General features: G+C 44.4%; 1 protein-coding gene, 1 long non-coding RNA gene and 3 other non-coding genes across 10 annotated transcripts in view; 4 read left to right on the top strand and 1 right to left on the bottom strand.

Annotated features, from left to right (window-relative positions):
* LOC136013166 (uncharacterized) overlaps positions 1-16,095 on the top strand; it is a 19,240-nt gene extending 3,145 nt beyond the window's left edge. For 2 of the 6 annotated variants that reach the window (XR_010612162.1, XR_010612163.1), the window contains exons 2-7: positions 1,088-1,211; positions 2,352-2,504; positions 11,129-12,805; positions 12,936-13,040; positions 13,529-13,733; positions 16,010-16,095. This is a non-coding gene — a long non-coding RNA (uncharacterized LOC136013166). Of the gene's footprint in view, positions 1-1,087; positions 1,212-2,351; positions 2,505-11,128; positions 12,806-12,935; positions 13,045-13,528; positions 13,734-16,009 lie in introns of all 6 variants that reach the window. The other 4 variants (XR_010612167.1, XR_010612165.1, XR_010612164.1 and 1 more) reach the window with 4 other exon arrangements.
* TRNAD-GUC (transfer RNA aspartic acid (anticodon GUC)) lies at positions 1,664-1,735 on the top strand. Its single transcript has one exon. It is a non-coding gene; the product is annotated as a tRNA-Asp (tRNA).
* Positions 2,188-2,261, top strand: TRNAI-AAU (transfer RNA isoleucine (anticodon AAU)). The gene has a single exon. It is a non-coding gene; the product is annotated as a tRNA-Ile (tRNA).
* Positions 2,488-2,559, top strand: TRNAD-GUC (transfer RNA aspartic acid (anticodon GUC)). Its single transcript has one exon. It is a non-coding gene; the product is annotated as a tRNA-Asp (tRNA).
* Positions 2,660-12,442, bottom strand: CPOX (coproporphyrinogen oxidase). The gene is made up of 7 exons (XM_065676631.1): positions 11,988-12,442; positions 11,759-11,902; positions 10,924-11,034; positions 9,748-9,889; positions 7,222-7,440; positions 5,397-5,501; positions 2,660-3,505 (listed from the first exon to the last, which is right to left on the bottom strand). The coding sequence occupies exons 1-7, from the start codon at positions 12,394-12,396 to the stop codon at positions 3,418-3,420; spliced, it is 1,218 nt and encodes a 405-aa protein (XP_065532703.1). The 5' UTR covers positions 12,397-12,442; the 3' UTR covers positions 2,660-3,417.
* Positions 16,096-17,491: the final 1,396 nt, after the last annotated feature.

Here is a 17,491-nt window from a genome sequence, read left to right as displayed (position 1 = left end):
TCACTTTTTTTTCAGTACCTTTTACTGTTGCATTTTGGAGTCAGGAACCAGCAGAAGATGCACCAAAATTCGTTGTGATGAATCCAAGTTTCAAACCTATTTGGCTGTCAACATCAGCACAAAAGGAAGCAAAAGTGTAGAACTGTGCTGTTCTGTGCTTTGAATGTAATTACTTCATTGTTCTGAAATCAGTTTACAATGGGACGAGGCCTACTCAAAATAGCAAAGTAGCTTGTCTTCTCTACAGTTTTTTGTTATGATGTTTCTTGATCTCAGAATTCTGATAAAACCCTTTAAAAGTGTGCTTTTCAAGACAGCTTGAGACAGACCGGAGTTCAAGACCTAAATTCTGTTCATGACGGGTACCCTTCATCTGGTACCTGGAGTGGTTGTATTGCTTCAGCCCTGCTTCCCAGGACCTTCTGATCCAGCTTTCTGGGGGCTGTGGTCTCTTTCATAGACAAAACCCCAGAGTCTGGGAGACCCTCAGCATTAGTGACCCAGCAATGCTGCTGCAGGGCCACAGAAGGAAAAACAATACCACCTATTGAATGTGGGGCATGTCAGATTTGCTTTCCTTAGCTATATCGCTTTTTGTGCATTCTTCCAAGTCTGTAGACTCACAGAACGGTTTGAGTCTAAGACTCTAAATTTAAAGATTATCTCACCAACTAAATAATTACTTTCTGTGGCCTGACCACAATTATTTTTTTAAGCCTCTATATCTCACTGATAATTTATGTGTTTTTTAACTTAGAAGCCTTTAGTGTGTTTGTTTCTTGGTTTCTTCTTTATGCACATCTGGGTCTTTCTGCTCTGTTTTTTTCAGTCAGGTGTCTCCTGTTTCTTTCTAACTCTATATTTTCTTACACCGGACCTATGGCCATCTCCTCATACCATGTATTTGTCAGTCTCCAAGCAGCAATTTTGCTATGGGTTTTTTTGTGGGGAGTGTGAATATCTATGTTAAATGTTGTCTAGCTTTGAGAAAGCTCTTGCATTGTCATGATACATCTATATGCTTTCTCTATGCAGCTATTACCTTCTCCCCCTAACATTTTATTTTTATTAATGTATATTATGATAGGTGGTGTTAATGGCACCTGAAACAGCAAAGGGGAAGGTAGCCAAGGAGCTCAGCTTAGCACTTGTACTGATAGTTTGTGAAGCAAAGGGCTTGGAATTTGATGATCTCTACAGCTTTTTCACAGGTATTTAATTCTTAAGTATTTTCTGCTTTAATTAATTTTATTTATTTATTCATTACTTAATGCCTTGGTTTTACAAGTGCTGTAAGAGGCTTTCCAGCTGGGGAAGGGTTCACACTTTCCTCTGAGGATAGGCGGTTTTTCCACAGTAGAAAACGAGCTTCATCACAGGTTCAGGAGATGAGCCCGTCTTCCTTTCGTGCCGCTTTTCCCTCCACACTGGCTGTTGCAGTTTCAGAGGCAGCTCTGGGGTTCACACCGTCTGCTGTGCCCACGACAGCCCGGGCGTGGCCGCACTACTCCCTGCGGTTTACGGCATGTTGCCGGGCCGGGTCAGAGCAGTGGGTCTGGCGGACGGATCCCAGTCACCACCTGCTTTGCGGGGCCCCGGACAGATGCCTGGCTTCACGCCTCCGGCCGCAGCGCCGTGGCACCGAGGGCGACCCACACCCCGCTCCTCGTTAGTATAGTGGTTAGTATCCCCGCCTGTCACGCGGGAGACCGGGGTTCGATTCCCCGACGGGGAGGCGGCGTTCCCTTTTACCCTCCCGGGATGCATTTCCTCTTCCTGCCGCCCGTGGCGTGTCCGGAAGAAAGGGAGGTGGTCGGGAGCGGTGGGGGTGTGCCGGTTGTTCTCGCGGCCTGGAGCCGCTAGGGGAGCTGAGGAGGGAAGCGTGGCGGTGTTGTTCCGGTGGGGTTTTTGATGTCCGTGTTTAGTGTGCCGCCCTGCGGAGCTGCACCGAGCCGCCCGCGGACCGGAGGGGGCGGGCGCAGAAGAAACCGAGAGTTTTACAAGCCCCCATTTTAGCGGTTCCCGTCGCGTTGGTTAACACCCGAACAGCCGTGGCGGACGTGCCGGGAGCGACCCGCCCGCGTGCTGTGTAAGGGCGGGTGCGGTTACACGGCGGGAGGGCATTCCCGTCAGCGGGTCCCGCGAGACTGCGTGAGGTACGAGCACGCGCGACGTGGTGGTCAGGCCGGCCGGTTAGCTCAGTTGGTTAGAGCGTGGTGCTAATAACGCCAAGGTCGCGGGTTCGATCCCCGTACGGGCCACTTGTTTTCCACACCCTTCAGAGGGGCGGTAACATCACTGGCTTACTAAGTCACAGAACGTTATTTTCTTTAATTTCTATTTCATTGGAGGAAGTGTAACACAGAAGTGAGCACGGTAACACCCCCAAAAGAAGCCTGACTTCGGTCATAAAGAGGCCCACGAGTCACCCAGCCAAAGTGACGCTGTACCACGTGAGAGCGGGAAGGTAATAGATCTCTACCCAACTCCTCGTTAGTATAGTGGTGAGTATCCCCGCCTGTCACGCGGGAGACCGGGGTTCGATTCCCCGACGGGGAGGTTGTGCTTTTTCCTCAGGCGGGGAAGAACATCCCGTCCTTTGCTTTGCCCCACGGACAACGAGGTTTGTGCTGCAAAGACAGAACAAGCAGCCCAGGGCTTGGAGCAACTTGAAGTTTTATTTGAAGGACCTTGGGGTAATATCCAACAGCTTACTGGTCTGTCACCAGCCTTCATGGCAAAGGTGCTGGCCTAAGACAGCTGGTAACAGACAAAACCAGCAGTGCTGAAAGATTTTCTCCTCAAAATAGCCAGCCAGCCTTCCACACTCATCTGGCAAGGCTGGGACCCTAACCCAGACTCTCCCAGTCAAGTCATGCTGCTGCAGCATCAGCCCTTGCCTCCAAGCATCAAAATATACACGATTCAGAACCCTTTTTACACAACTTCCTGAAAGCATAGTTTAAGGTTTAAAATCATACCAAATATTCCCTTTATTCTTAAAAAAACTAAAATATTTCTAACACATCCCAACATTTTCTAAGACTAAGCAGTGCTATTTAGGCACACTTAATGCTTTCCTTCCAGTGGCAGAACACTTGACAACAGTTTACCATTTTGCAGTCAAACAAATCAGTTGAGGAAGTTCTTAAGCATGCACAGTAGTCCTGTGAGGGTACCACAAGTCCTTCACAAGACATCAACATGGGGTGATAACATGAGATGATCAATCTTTAAGAACAAGTTCACATATTTGTAAGTTACAGCAATTTTACATCATTATTAAGGCACTGGGTAAGAGTATAAAGAGCTCTACTAAAACGCCACTCAACAGCAGTTTGAACGTGCTGGTGTGCAGGTGTTCCTTTTCTTTCGTATTGGCTCAGTGTAAGCAATCCATCTTGTTCATGATCCGTGTCAGTGCACCCAATCTTTGGGATTGCGCAGAACTTCCAGGATTTCTGCTTCTTTCGAGCTCTCTGGCGGGCTGTGCATGTATTCCCACCTGCAGGAAGAGGGAAACTCAGTCAGACTGCTCAGCCGGGTGGCATCTGTCTGGCACCAAGCTGGGCTGGGACTTGAGCTGCTTTTTCTGAGGATGCAAAGCTACGTACACAGTTGATGCTCTTTGCATCAGGTGACAAATATGGCTACAAATCATTAAGTTCCGTAAACACAGTACTGGAATAGACAGGAGAAATGTTAGCTTCATCTTTTTCCCACCTTTTGGAAAGGCTGGAACAACAAAGTGAAGAGCGGTGCCCCCTACCCCACAATTCATGCAGGTTTATTTGCAAAGATATTCTAGCAGTCTCTTGTGACACACTAGTATGACAAGGAAGGTAAGGCAAAAAGGAACCCAGACAGTTTTGACAGCGAGGACATGAGACCTAGTTTTTCCAGAAGCTACACTGGAAGCCCTACAAGTCCTTGTTGAACCTTGGTTTTAAAAACAAAGATGGTAAGAGACCACTTTTTATTGAAAAGGCAGTTATGAGAGGCGTGACAGAGGAGAAGTGTCAACAGTCACAAAGTGATGAATGGGTACAACCTTTTTTTTTTACCCCAGGAGAACTCATTCATGCTGTAAACCAGCTATTTACGTTGATGAAAACAAGCAAAACCAGATTATCCCAGCAATGGAACCAAAAGATAGGACTGTGCTACACCACCAGGGAAGGGACACATCTAGTGTTGGCAGCAGGGTGAAGCTATATGGTGAGAATAGGACTGCCTTCATGGTCAAGGAATAGCAGGTCAGTGTTCCTAGCAGAGGCAGGTACTAACAAAGTTTATGGAATTCATGATAGGGGCTGTGCTAGATATGCTAGTAGCATATCTAAAAGCAACCTAAGAAGGGGAGTGTACTGTAAATGACAGGGTATGCTGATACTGCAAGATTATGCAAGATAGGTTAAAAACTAAAAAGGCAGTTGAAAAGTGTTCGTATCAAGCCAAGAAACTAAGCAATAAACTGGTAGGTGAAATTCACTGTTGATTAATCTGAAGTGATGCACACAGGAAAAAGTTACATACACATTGAGAGACTGAGTTGACTTTTATTGCCCAGAAAAGATCTTGGCATTGTAACAGTCCATCGTATGAAAAGGGCAGCTCAGTGTTTAGCAGCAGTCAAAATAAGCAAACAGCATATTAGGGTTACGAAAGGAATAATTAACTAAAACATTATTATGCTACTGTATGAGTCAGCAGCACACCTGCATCTTGGATACATAGATCTGGCTTATGTTGTCTGTTCCTTATCCACAGTTCAGAAAGGGCATAGAAAACTGTAGCCTAGAGAAAGTGGCAAATGTGGTCAAAGGTATGGAACAGCTTCTTTACAAAGACTGAAAAGAATGGGACTTGTCAGCCGGGAAAACAGACAATGAAAAAAAAACCAAAACCCAGAAGCCTGTAAAATAACTGTTATGGAGAAAATGAACAGGAAGAAAATCTGGTTACTTACTGAAAAGTGGAATGAAGTCATCAGGTGCAGGTAGAAAACAGACACTTTCTCATACAACACACAGTTAAACTATGGAACTCCTTGCCACAGACTTGTCAGGGCTGCCAGAAGCACACAGGGTTTCAAAGAGCTACTAACAAAAACCCTTGGAGTGAAGAGGGGAAATCTATGGGGAGGTACTAAGCACAAAAAATACCACTTTTTTTTTTTTTTTTTTTGTGTGTGTGATGTAATATCTAGGTCACACATTACCGGCAACTGGGTGCACATAGCAGACCAGAGAAGCATCTGCATGTACTTGGCCAGTTCTTGTATCAGGCATGAACTGTTAAGAGACTGGACACTATGGCATAACTTTGCTTTAATCTTATCAAGTATTTTAGTCAGAACAGTGCCTACCTACAACTCCACATAACTACACCCTTACCTTGCAGTCAGTGGCAGAGACATAAGAATGCTTTCGATTCTTGATCCTGGTGTCAGGAGGCCAAACTTTGTACCTCTGTCATAAACCAAGTTGAACTCCACATACCTGTGGGGAGTGAACAGAAAAACAAGTTTACTATCAGAAGCTGGTTGTGCCTTCTTCAACATCAGACAAAACAAGCCTGACCTTCTGTTGTTAGAGGTGTCAGAATGAGCCCTGGTTTAGTGCCAACTGTTCTCTATCGTCCTCTGCATAGGAGTGCAGGTGTGACTTTGCTGGTCCACACAGCACAGGAAGTAATGACCATAGTTAACAGACGAGAGCAGTCAAACTAGTCAACAGACAGCTTTCTGCATGGTGCTATACTAGCTTACTTCACCCAGGCTTCAGTCCTGCTGGAAAGGCTGACATCAAGTTTAGGTTGGTTATGCTAGTACTCTTTTGTGTGGTGGTGTCAGACATTAAAAGGAAACTTAAAGGAAATGGAAATGACTACAGGAAAAACTCTACTCTGCAGTCCTCCATGCTGAAGGACACATAAGCATCAAGGTCAGAACAAGATTTTATTTTCTTGGGAGATCTGTAAAGCAGAAGTCAGCCAGCTTTAGAGTGCTGGATGGGACTGCTAGAGCCAAAATAGTTTTCTGCTGCCAGCATACGAACAGAACAGTGACAATTCAGCAAGGGTTATCTTAATAACCAGTACTGAGGTCTTAGTACTTAACAGAGGCACAGGAAAGAGGGAGCTCCTATCTGTTCTTTCCTGCTGCAGAAATGGAGAGCTTTACCTAGCCCAATAATCTGCAGATTCTTCTGCTTGAAGAAGTTACTCCCCCTCATAACTTTAGCAGGTTTGCTAAATCCCATCCATAAATTGGATCCTGAAAATCCAGCACTCCCGCGAACAGTTCCACCAAATTAAGCATATATGCTTATCTGAGTAACTACTGCAGACCAGTAATCTAAACTTGAGTGTCTACACCTTCCCTATACCACTTCCACAGACTTCTCTGCAGAAGAGGCAGAAACTAAAGACTCCCTAGTTCTGCACAGAGCATATGTACCCACACTTCCTCCATATGCTTAGACAATAACAGGACATAGAGAAAGGAGCACAACTATATCTACCAGTGTACTTAAACTTTAGCAGCATTAACATTCACATTAATAAGCATCCTCCAAAGTCGTCTAAGTTACAGTCACTTTGAAACATGCCAGAAAAAACAAATTCCTCTGCATCCTTATTCCTTTCCTTTCACTGCATCTTCATTTCAATGCCCAGACCAAATAGAATAAATATGTACGAAAGTAGCTGAAAGTACGCTTGGGAACAATTATTTCATGACTTTCTGGGGTTTAGCTTCATTACTTAATAGGAAGCATGACTCCTTCACCCTTAGGGTCCTCATGTCATGGGGCAGTCCCAGTATCCCATTATCACTGGGCAGCAGAAGGCGGCACCAAGTACACATACCCCCACCCCCTTTGCCTGTTACAAAGCAGCAGCTTCTTTTGGTTTTTGAAGGAGTTGGAGAGAAAGTGTGGTATTTTGTATAGGTTGCTTGTACTGCAACATGGGAAAGTGGGAGATACAGATGATGGTGTGATAGTACCTTCTTTGCACCCTCTTTGGCAATCTAGCATTGGATTTCAAATGAGCTCTGTGCACAAAAATGTTCAATTTCTCACGTGAACTTCAGAGTACACATGCAAACTTAGCCCATATCACAACAGGACATAAACCCACAACCATGAAGGACTAGCTTATTTTTTAACTTTAGCATAATCCACCCTCCCTGTAGTATTCTGCTCCTTCAGTACTCACCGTCCTCTCCGAAGCTGCTGCCATAGTTTTTCCTCTGGTGTGAAGGAGTCATGACAGTGCCTTTTCACAATGGGAATGTAACAAGGCACAACAGCTTTGGCACAACTCTTCACAAACTGGAATACTTCCTCCTTGGAGGGAGAGTCTACGTCATCAAAGAATATGCCTCCAATCCCTCTTCGTTCACCACGGTGCTTGATAAAGAAGTAGTCATCACACCTAGAAGCAGCAGCAAATATGGTCCACAATATTCAAAGAAATGAACTACAAGCAGGCACGTGGTACAGGATGGCACTAGTGGAATATTGACAAATCAGTTCCTGCAGTGCAGGGTGCCCCACTGTTTCACTCACTGCCAAGGGCACAGATGGTACAGCACCACCTGCAAAGCACTCCTGCACTTACTTACAGTAAAAGCAGTAAAAGCTTTGATGAAAGTTTCTGTAAAGCTCCATATCACCACACAGTCTCTAAACACATAACAATCAAATACCACAGCAGATGCTTCCTTGTGGATTGATCCAATCCATATCCTCTACCGTCACGAAGGAGGGACACCTGATTTCAAAATTTCACACTAAGAGCTCTTTTTAGATTTCATTCCCAGAACTGTATGTATCCTGAATTATTTCTACAGCTTTCAGATGAGCTTAAACTTGGAAGAAAATTTCTTTATTCTTTTTGCTATCCTAGTAAAATAATTGATTTTCTGTATCAAAACTAAAAGAATGTAGAGACCTAAGGCCAGATAAAAAAGTCACTGTCACCTAAGGAAAAAAAATCAAAAGTGAGGCAGCCTTCCCTGGAAAAAGGGTTTTTAACAGTTGGAAGATGGAGTCATTCTAGCAGTGGGTTTTCACAGCTTATGTTCAAGTTTATTGGTTTATATTCATGTGCAGCTTATCCTACAACAAGCACATAATTAATCTCCTTTGTATTTACTAGGAGTATGTAGGTGTGCAATTACTATAAATTAGCTGATTCATTGTATCCACACCCTGTCTTGCTTACAGTTGCTTGTTTGGGTAGCCATGCCCCCCAAGTATTCACATAGGGGAGAAATGGAAGGGAGGTAGGAAGGAGAAACCATCAACAGCAAGGAAATCTTGCCTTCCTTTAGGATTAGTTTTCCGTAAGTGTATCCATCCACAGTTTCTGTTCTCAAGCGATATGAATGGCACAGTCATAGCAGGAGAGACTTAGAGATGCCACAGATAACCTAAGCTAGATAACCTAAGCTATTTTTTTTATTCAGTGGCTGAGCAGCATATTATTTTACAGCAGCAGGAAAAATTAGGGAAAAAGGCTGAGTCAGAAACACAAAAGAGAACAAGGCTGACAAAAGTCTTAAGGATAGAATAGGAGGCAGTGTGGTAAATATAGCAAGAGTTTATTTCTGAGAAAGGTAGGAAAAGGAGCTTAATTAGTAGAAGCTAAGAGAAGATCCACACTGCTCCAGCAGTGAGAACTCTATACCCCTGTGCAGCTGCTGCTTGCAGGAAATACTCATGCTGGGATTGAGAAAACTGCCTTTTTCCATGGAACACAATTAGTCCTTTCCTGAGCTGCCCCCAGATTAAGAATTGCCATCCTTCTCTCTTGACACCTTGCAGCTGGCATTGATAGCCTGCTTCCACTGCAAACAACCTGACCACTCTGAACTACCATGCAGAAATTCCTCAGAAAACAAGACTGTGGTCTTAAAGTTGTAAGAGATGCTTCTCTACTAAGTGGCTGCCATTTGAGCCACAACACCCACTTTATCTCCTGTCCTCAGACAGGACCTGGTAGCACACAAAAGGGTAACCCCTCCTTCTTGGATACCACAACTTATAATAGATAGGATTATCAGACACAGAGCAGCAAGCTCCCAGTGAACAGTGAAGGATCCTATCACTTGTATCTCTCAACTCAAGAAGAACTTTGAATATTAGCATCTTTAGAGAATTCTGTTGAACTCTCAGTGAATATGTCACTGGAAAAAAAAGTACAGCTCCATCAAAATTATGATACTTCTACATTAAGGACAGGCTCCTTTACCTACCTGGCAAAAAATAAAAGGTCATGGAGGTCAGATTGAAGGCAATAAAACTGGAGTGGGGCGATTTTCAGAACTGCAGCGCTGGCTGAAGAGCTCACACTGAAGTCATGCACATTTTCCATGAGTTCACTATAAGCACAGTTTGCCCAAGTCCAAAGGACAAAAGTCTTGTCCTAGTTCAACACCAGAGGCTAAAAGGAATTTGTAAGTTGCCTAGGGAAGACTGTGGCTTACAAAGTCTTGCAGAGTCAGCTTAGTTCTTTTTCAGACTGTAGACTAGCTGTCAGCCCTCCGATTTGAACAACTCAGGCCTCTCTAAGTATGAGATTTGTCCTGGATATCGTCTGCTGGTTTTCATTAGGGTTTGCTGATACTTTTCAAAACGCAGCAGAACCTACTATTCCTAAGAGTACTCTTAACTGGCAATATCCAGGGCCACCTTCTGTTCCCACAAAAGAAACCCAAGCACATCTCTCCCCACATACCATTTCTTGTACTTGGGATACAGCTTCAGATCATGCTTGTCACAGGCTTCTTTCAGTGTCTTGTGAAAATGAACAGCATCCTCTTCATTCAAGTAAGTTGGAGTGAGATCAGTCCCACCACCAAACCACCACTGTTTAGTTCCTATAGGAGAAAGGCAAGCAGCAACATTTTTGTTTTAAAGTTCTGAACAGCAGTATGCTACTATTGCTTCACCAAGAACTAACACACAAAAAAAAAGAAAATCATTATTCAGTAGTGTCCCTTATCCTCAGTCATGAAACACTGGAGTTTGAGGTCATGTGATGACTAGTGCCTTCAGGAAAACAGAAAACAAAATTCAAAGCAGCAAAACATTTACTTGGTATTGTGGACCACTGACCCTGACTACAGGCTATCAATTTCACAAGAAGGGCTGACAACTCATATTCAAGAATTCAGAAACATTTTGCTCCATGCCAAAGAAAGGGAACATTGCTATTAAATCCAGGGAAGTCACTGACTAGAAGTGATCCATAGCGTTCTGACAAAGTCATTGGAAAAAACCTCTATTTGAGCTTCTGACAGTACATTATGTTCACAAGGTACAGATGGCCTTTCAGCATCTGACCACCTAGCATATGGTTTAAGTTTAAGTAGTTCTGCGAGGAGTAGAAAGTTGGACTTCATGATCCTTATGGATCCCTTCCAACTTGAGATATTCTGTGATTCTAACCTGGAGTCCCACTTCTGACAGTGGAAAGTTACAGGAACTCAGTGGAAAAAGTCACAATGCAGATTCTGACAGTATGTTGACCCAGCTTCAGAGGCAAAGATGCATTCTGACCAGTATGCTTATCAGTTCTTTACAGACCTTATGCTAGTAAATTCTAGAATTGCTTCTTTGAATATGTTTTACATATATTTATAACCTCCTGCATTTTAACTTAAGTGTGAAACCCCTGGTATACTCTGCAAAAAGTGAACTACAAACCCCTTTACCAGATGCACACTTCATACTGATCTTACAAATTCACAAAGGCCCAGAGATTAAGAGATCCAGTGCTACACAAACAGATTCTTGCACAGCTGGGAACAAACCTGGGCTGGTTCTTAACCTTTTAGCTGAGCCATGCAGTCATGCTTCCTTCATGTGGAGTCATACATTCCATAGCACTTCACTGGATTACAGTTCTTACCATCTGCTTCTTCAATTTCAAAGTATCTGTAGTTGAAGTGCATGGTTGGAACATGAGGGTTCTTAGGATGGATAACAGAGCTCACACCCATGGCGCAGAAAGGCAGTTTCCCTAGATAATAAAAAATATCCACAGAAAAAATCCTTCAGTTTTCTCAAATAACTTCATTTATTGTCATTTAAGGAACATTGTTCTTTTTCCTTAGGTTCCAAGATACTGCTCCACTACAAGAAAATTTATGTTGGATCACCATAATTATTAATGTGCAATTTACTTCTCATCCACACACCTCTGTGCACTTAACTAAATGGAGTTTTTTTTGTATTTATCCTAAAAAGCAAGAGTATGGTAGAGCACCCATTAGATGAAGACCACTTGAAACATAAGGCACTGCTAAGGGTTTCCACCACCCCAGTCCTCACGACTGCCCTCTGCTATGCAAACGTGGGTTGAATCCTCTTTAGCCTTTAGGACTTTGTGGATCCACTTTAGCCTTCAGGTTTTTGTTGTTCTCCTCCTCCACCTCTTTGGTTCATGAGTCCTGTACAGTTTCACTGTTAAGCTACAGCATCATTGTTGAGAAGCAACCTAAGCCCACACTACATTGTTTAAAGCAGTGAGATGGAGGGAGAAGCACCCCGACACCTGGCGTTTTAAGGCTAAGTGAGCCCAGGCTCACTGGTTAGGAAGCAGCATGATGCAGCGGAAACCACTGAGTGCTGAATAGCCTTCCCCATTTCTGCTCAAAGGTCAGACTGCATTGCGAGTACCCGCACGGGAATACCAGGGTGAATGCGTCCCGGTCCCCTACCCCACCTCCCCGCCAGTCACTTACCGTCTTTGGCCTTCAGAGACTTCCCCCTGCTCCGCATCTGCCGCGCTGCGTCCTCCGACAGGTGCCCGAACACGACAGACACGTTCACACCGGCCTTCTCGAACACTTCGCCGTCCTGCAGCACGCAGCTTATGCCGCCGCCGCCTGCCAACACCAACATCAGGCTCCGCCGGGGCCGCCGCCCCGCGGGGTGCCCGCTCCCGGGCTGACCCCCGCAGTCGCTCCGTACCTTCCTTCCTCTCCCAGGTGTCGACGGCGAAGGCGGCGCCGGGGTCCAGCGCGGCGAGAGCTCGACACACCTCCGCTTGCGTCTCCATGATGAGCAGCTCCATTCGGCTCCGCAGCTCCCGCCGCCGCCGTCGCAGCTCCCGCAGCCCGCTCACCGGCGGCGCCATGAAGCGCTGCCGCAGCATCTTCTCCTCCTCGTCCTCCTCGGACGCCGCCATCACGGCCTGACGCCGCCACAACCACAGCCCCACCCCTCCCAGCGCCCCCGCCGCCGCCAGCACGGCTCGCCGGCTCTCCCGACCCGCTCGGCCTGCCGCCTGCCCCGGGGACAGGGAGCCCAGCGCTCGGCTCCCTGCCACGGCGGTGAAAGCAGCCGCAGCCCCGCGGAACACCCGTACGGCTGCCGCCATGACTGGCACCAGCGCCGCGCTGCCGGCAGGCGGGCAGCGGGGGCCGGGCCGCGTGGCGCGGGGGGTGGAGCGGGGGGGTGGAGCGGGGAGGCATCGGGCCGTGACACGCCGCATATAGGCACGTTTTCTTTATGCCTGGATATAGGCAAGAGTAAAGATGTGTTCTTTCGAGGAATCGCTCACTTGTGCATGGCATTACCGGTTTTATACTTGTAGTAACGTATTTTTAGAACTGGACTAGTTTATGGGACCACCGGGTTAGTGCAATGAGACTATTTCCCATGCATTTGAGAGGGAACATGCTTATGCCGCCATTGTTCTTTCTGAGGTTGAAGCGCGTTTTCTTTCCTAATAAAATAAGAGTTCAGAGTAATAAGGAGAAGGGTTATGTAGAGCCAGATGTTGAAAGGTACTGCATAGCACTAACTTACAGTTCAGAATTCGGTTGGTTGGTTGTGGGGTTCGGTTTTTTTTTGTGTGTGTGTGTGTGATGCTGATGTTGGCACCAGATCCATTAAAATGATTTTCTGTTTTCTCAGCTGCTTCAACATCTGCTTGTCAACAGTGGGACAGTACAACAGACCAACTAGCCCCATAACAGAAGACTTTAGCAAACAACTAAAACAGAAACTCTCCTCAAGCAAGTATGTGAGTAATGGTGCAACCATTGATGATAGTACTGTGCTGAATGTAGTTTTCTTTCAAATCGAACAGCTGGTTTACCAATTGGTTGGTTTGTTATTGGGTTTTTGTAATAAGCATACTATTGTTTTCTAATAAGTAATGACAGTTATGAAAGCTGTAATTGAGTGAGGACCCATATAATGGTTAGGCTGAGAAAAAATAATAGCTACCCCAAAAGCCCAGCCCTGTGAGGTTTGTACTCTGGTATGGTACTGTTCCTTGGAAACAATGAGCTTATGGTATTTCAGGACTGTTTTGCGCCTGTATTACCCAAAAGAACATCAGTTTCAAGGGTAGCTCTGTGGAAGGTGGAGAGATTGGTCCCTAATATGGATCACGGCTTTACTGTAGGGTAATTTGGGGGGGGGGGAGAGGGGTGCCTGTATAAACGTTCACTTGAAGGCTTAGTCCATTTCGTCATTTCTGATGTGATTCTGCTCTTTGGCAGCAGAGGATGCTGTGCAGCTGCTGAACTTTCGCAAGTAGATGGGGAAGGAGACCTTTGTGCCTCTTCTGCCATCAGCTGAAGGACAGGATTCATGATGAGGCAGGAGACCGGACCCTGGATGCAAGAGTAGGGGAAGGAGGGTGTTGTTATTTGCAGGAGATATCTGTGGTTGGTGGAGAAGAGCACTACTATCTTAGAGGCTGTGGTAAGTCTGCTTAATTTGGCTGTACTAAGCAGCTGTTTTAACAGTTCTTTATCCAGGCCTGGTTATGGTAGCTGAATTTCTTTTTTAGTTGCATTACTGGATTTACCTAAACATTTTCATGATAACCAGTGTGCATTGTGCACTTGCTGTAGTAAAGCTCTTGTCTTTGAGTGGGTTTCTTGCATACTGCTATAATGGAAAAAAATAAATGCTGAGAAGGCCAAAGGGCATGTAAAAGGTATTCATGCTGATGAGCATTTAATGATATTTTTTCTGTATTAGGTTGAGTGCAAACTTTGCTAGCAGCTGGTAGTTCAGCTGCACAGGACCTCTGGAGGTCTCTAGTCCAACCCAAGGGATTTGCTCTTCCCAGGCTGGATGAGCTCGCACAAGGCCTTCCTTGTGCAGCTGCATTTGGAAAATCTCCACCCCTGTTGTGCCTGGGCTTCTGCCCACTGGATAGAATTTTTTTCTTGTATGTCATGAGAATTTATTTTGCTGCAACTTTGTTGTGAGGTCAGTGCCTTGCTCTTATTGCTGAATCTTAGGAGCAGGACTGCTTTACAGACCAGGCTTTATCTGGCTGGACACTGAAGTGTGGTTAGGCTGCACTTTCTGGTGGAGGTGAGGAGTGTCAAACACTCCTACTGTTTCTGTGCTGAATCCTCTCGTGTTAACTCCTTGCAAGGGCCTCCTCTTTAACAGCAGTTTAAGGTTGAACTTCAGCCAAATGCCATATACATTCTCTTTGCAGCAGTGTGAGGGTGCAATTAGCAGGCAGGGCACCAAAAATGACACCTTGCACAGGAGAGATTTTTTTGTAGCCCTGTTTAGATGTGTACAACCAAAGTGTGTTGGCTGGTAAAAAAAAGCACTGCAGCAAGTAGCTCAATCAGCCTTTTCAGTATTTGAACTGAATGTGGTGCTTCACCACATTATTTCAGTTTACTTCTCTTTACAGGACCGAGAATAGGAGCACTTACTGATGTGCGATGCTCAGCAACTCAACAGTGATAAGAGACAAGAAAATGGCAGTTTACATTTTGATCTGCATTTTCAGTAGATAGTGTAGTATGGAGGGTGGGGGCTTTCAGCTTGTGCATGTGCTGTTAAATTTCTGTGTTCTTCTATTCCTTTTGGAAACACAAAAGGAAGAAGAAAGAGACACTCAGAGCTTAGATCAAAGCCAAAAGGAAACCCTGGAATTGGTTCTTGCATTTTCTTGAACAAGAGTTGAGCATGAGGAAATGTACCTTACCCTTTTTAGTTGCCTAGGTGAAATTGCAAGGTCTTGACTTTGTTGAAATCTCCAAGTCAATTTGTAAAGTATGACTGAAAAATTACATGTCGAGATGACTTTGATTATTGTATCACAGTGGGTCATCCATTTTCGTACCTGTATGTGTTGTGGTAGTGGGGGTCTTGTAGTGGGTCTTGTGGTGTGTTTTCTTTTCAAAGTGGGTGAAGCCAGTTAGACTTGCTGTGTAGCCAAAACCTCTACTGATGCAAATGAATGTGATTCTAGAGAAGGTTGTAAGACTACACTGATTTCCAGAAGATTTGAAGAACTGGACCCTTATCTGCAGTTTTACATAAGGTGATATCCAATGAAGAAAATTTGTTTTTTTACTTGTACTTTGGAAAGAGCTCAGAAGCTTCTCAGGTGCTTGTATTTAGGTGCTGTCTACCTTGCTTTTCTTTTTTTCTGAGAATTTATGCACAAAGAGGGCATTAACAAAAGAACAAGAGACACTGCGTGTTCTAAGGGAGTGAAGAATGATCAGGTCTGATCCAAACTGAGACAGGCACAGTGCTTTCACTGAGGCTGTTTGAGACATTTGTTTTGAGCACTGAATTAATGTAGTTGCGTATCAGAAAACTGGAAGAAAAAGATTCATTGAGAACAGAAACATTCACCATCAAGTTGGTATTTCTATTACTTCTGAAGTTAAAAGAACCAATCTCATCCAGTCTACTCTATTGCACAAAGCCTTGACTGTGACTTCAAAGTGTTGCTGAGGGCTTGCAAAGTTGGACAAGTACTCTTGTTTAACAGAGGTCAGCTCAAAGGTTTTGCATGTTAGTATAAGTTGAATTAGGGTACTATTTTAGTTTGTATCCAAGAGAGAAGTAAAATCTTTGGGGACTGAGCTGAAATTTAGATGATGCGAAGGTTGTAAGAGAAAGATGAAAACCTTTCTTTCTGTATCTGTCATGTCAGTAATTTTTCTGGGTGGTAGGTTCATAGGAATCTCCTTTTTTTTTTCTTAATATAGGATTGATTCTCATGGGTATGTGGAGGAGGAAAAGAGTAACTACAGATAAAGAAACTGCTGTGCTGAAATTGTTTCAGGCTAGCTTCAGGAAGGTAAGAGAAGTTATGATATGCCTTAGGAAAGCCTTTCTTCCTCTGATGCTTGATGACCTTTAAAAAGTTAATAAAATCAGAAAGAGAGTAAAATGTAGCATTACCCAAAGAGAATGAGTGCCCTAGAGAGGTTCACGCTAAGAATTAGGCCCCAAGATGTGCTGCATGCAACCTCTGGAGATATACTTGTATTCTGGGACAGATGTTACCATCTTCCCTGTGATGAGAGGTCTGTCTGTTGTTTTCCCACTTGTTCTGTGCCCTTCCTTCAGCTCTGCCTTCAGATTCACTATTACATAACACTATCTTCATAGAACATCAGTTTTTTTCCAAAACCATAGCTATTGCTTCAAGGCTAAAAAGTCAAAGCATGACATCTCTCCCAGGTTTCCAAGGAAAGAACAAGCAGAAGTGATCTGTTGGAGTGCATTCCCTATTTCTTTTACTGTATGAGGGTCCAGGTGAAACACAACTCCCCTGCCCTAGTGTCATAATTTAATTTCTTTTTCTTGCAGCCACTGTAGCTGTTTATACAGACTAAATGTAATGTTTGCTGTTGTGAAAGTTCATCCAGAAGCCAAAATACAGACCCTTCTCTCTTCTCTGGAATATGCGGTATGTTGTTTATGGTGAAGCTAAAGGACCAGCTGAGTTAGCTCAAAAGTCTTAAAAGACTTGTGTTTGCAGCCATTTCAGAGTAACAGACATACAGTATGGTTGAAACTACTATCTGGGTAGTGCTACAGGGCTCCAGAGATTTATAGTCCTCGAAAAGCTCCTGTATAACTACAGAACTGTAGGCTTAATGCACCATCTTACTCTTACCCTTATGCTGTACCGCAGGGATAATGTGAGGCAGGAGTTCAATGAGAAGCAAGATGCTGAACTGCTTTTCTTGCATTGCCTCTAGAAAACTAATGATGAGCACTGCTTATTACATTAATTATTGTCAGGAGGTATTCTTTCCTCATGCTGTTAGTTCTTAGAAGTCATTACTACAGGTTTTGCAATGGCTGTTATTCAATGGCTAGATCTAATTATCAGACCTGATTTTCTCCATTGGTTTAAATCTAATACAGTCATTCTTCTCCTGCAGGGTGGGTATGAAAGGCAGAACACAGTAGGGTAGAATGAGGTCTGTTACCTCAGCATAGAAACTTGGTTGGATTTTAAGTTATTCATTAATATTTCTTTTGTTTTCTAAACATCTTTCTAAAGCATCTTGAAAGCTCTTTTTGGTGCAGACAGCATTCTGCGTGTGTGACCCTGAGTGTCAGTGAGGGCTGTGCCTGTAAAGTGACATGTACAAGTTATCAGACTGGTTCACACCAAGCATCTGCATGCTACCCACCTGCAGTGATGGCCCCAAGCTCACCTCTAATGCATTGCC

This window comes from Lathamus discolor, chromosome 4 (assembly GCF_037157495.1).
Source record: "Lathamus discolor isolate bLatDis1 chromosome 4, bLatDis1.hap1, whole genome shotgun sequence".
Taxonomy (NCBI): domain Eukaryota; kingdom Metazoa; phylum Chordata; class Aves; order Psittaciformes; family Psittacidae; genus Lathamus; species Lathamus discolor.
This window is presented reverse-complemented; position numbering and strand designations above follow the sequence as displayed.

Bases quoted from the DNA above. Each gene is read 5' to 3' on its own strand.
- CPOX (XM_065676631.1), bottom strand. From the start codon at position 12,396: ATGGCGGCAGCCGTACGGGTGTTCCGCGGGGCTGCGGCTGCTTTCACC. The intron at 9,890-10,923 runs GTAAGAACTGTA...TTTCTCCTATAG, and splicing joins TGAAATTGAAGAAGCAGATG to GAACTAAACAGTGGTGGTTT. The intron at 3,506-5,396 runs GTAAGGGTGTAG...CTCTTCCTGCAG, and splicing joins TCTCTGCCACTGACTGCAAG to GTGGGAATACATGCACAGCC.